General features: G+C 32.4%; 1 protein-coding gene across 2 annotated transcripts in view; it reads right to left on the bottom strand.

Moving 5' to 3' along the window:
- LOC111089266 (glutamate receptor ionotropic, kainate 1-like) overlaps positions 1 to 1,773 on the bottom strand; it is a 48,178-nt gene that overhangs the window by 31,558 nt on the left and 14,847 nt on the right. The window contains exon 3 of one of the 2 annotated variants that reach the window (XM_022401450.1): positions 528 to 634. In XM_022401450.1, coding sequence (XP_022257158.1) covers positions 528 to 634 — 107 coding nt within the window. Of the gene's footprint in view, positions 1 to 55; positions 132 to 527; positions 635 to 1,773 lie in introns of those variants that run through there. The other variant, XM_022401455.1, reaches the window with a different exon arrangement.

Here is a 1,773-nt window from a genome sequence, read left to right as displayed (position 1 = left end):
AATTTGGCCGGAAATGTTTTGCGGGTCTCTGCCAGTAAACACATAAATAGCGTACCTGCACAGGCTCTCCGAGAATATCAATAACTTCATTTTCATTTGAACCACGTGTACGCTACATATGACATGCTCACATCATCGGGAAAGTTGAGATGCTACTCTGTTTATAATATCACATGGATTAACTTCAGAGTAAATTGGGTGAAATTATTTTAAACTGAATAAGTTGAAAACCATGAAATAATTATGTAGTAATCTGATACATATTACTTTAGTAAACAGGCTCTGCATATTACTTCTTCTGTATTTTTTCTCAAGTTTTTACTCTTTTTGGGGAGGGGGCAAGTGGGGCAGAGCCTGCTCTTTTTTAGGGAGGCAAATGCCCCATGCCTCCCTGTGGTGGCGCCGCCACTGCAGAGGAATGTTAGATTGACGAATTCATTGTTACTCTAGTTTGAATTCTTAATTCTACAGTTAATATAACATTCGTCTTTATTAAATCAAGATACTATGAGTGAAGAAAAACCTACCTAAAATTTAAGAGCTTTGCCATTTCCGAGAGAAAAATGAACATTGGTCCAGTGATGAAAACGCAGCCATCACCAGAAGAGTTTTTCAGCTCCACCAACGGTCTCCACTAAAGTTAATCGAAAAAAAAAGGTTTGAAAAAATAAAGACTGGGAATTCAATATATAATCTTTAATGAATTTAGTTATTTCCAAAATAATACACAATGATAGAGAAGCTTAATTTTGTGCCAGCGTTTTTAATCATTTAACAATTTAAATTTTATTTAGTTTTATTCTAACTGTCAAATATGTTTAAGCTAGTTTCAAGACAGTGAGTGAATCCATAAAATTTCGAAAGTTTCAGAGCTTCATTCCAACAATATGTCTTTTATTTTAAGGTTTGTCAAAATGTTTAAACGATTTTATGGTTTATTAGGTTGTCACTCAAATTTATTCATTGATGCTAAATAAACGATGCCTTTTCGTTTGTTTAACTAAAACAATTAATGATTTGAATGCCGAATCTGTCAAATTCGAGCACTTGTGAAAATTGTTAGAAAGGATTCATAAAGATATCGTCACTGAGTATAAGTTTAATATGCATATAAATGATCTGACGTGATGAACAATTTTTACTTTCTGTAAAAAAATACGGCTCTTGTTTATTTTACCTCTTACGTGTATTTCAAATAGAGCATATCGTCAGTTGTGATTTCCTTTTTTCCACATGTTCTAAGTTGTTAGATTTTGTTTTGCTATGATTAAAGTGCATTATATTTAAGATTTCAACTACGAAAACAAATTTAATGTGTTAAATAATTATGTTTCAAGTGGCTCAGCAGTGAGTTTAAGATCCTATAGAGCTAAAATTCAAGTTCGATCTCTGCGGTGGCTACACTGCAGATAGCCCATTGTGCAGCTTTGCGCTTAAACAAACAAACAATAACTGTTTATTGTACATGTTTATTAGAATCTTAAAATAACCTAAATAAAGCCATCTGACTTTATAGGTAAATGACATATTTTAAACAATAAACACTGAATATACATAGATATCATCACGAAAGGACAAAACAATAAACATATAACGAAGATTTTCAAATTATTTTAGGTCGTCAAGAAATTATTGTCGCGTTTTGGAACACTTTAATTAACCATCCCCCAAAAACGTACATAACATATAATAGTTAAACGAACCGCCTAACCATCACGTTTGTGTTGCCTATATAATGTGTGAAGTTTAGTACACTCTAATCCCTTATAGTGA

This window comes from Limulus polyphemus, unplaced genomic scaffold, assembly GCF_000517525.1.
Source record: "Limulus polyphemus unplaced genomic scaffold, Limulus_polyphemus-2.1.2 Scaffold116, whole genome shotgun sequence".
In the NCBI taxonomy this organism is placed as follows: Eukaryota; Metazoa; Arthropoda; class Merostomata; order Xiphosura; family Limulidae; genus Limulus; species Limulus polyphemus.
Note: the sequence above shows the minus strand (reverse complement) of the source record. Positions and strands in the feature narration are given on the sequence as shown.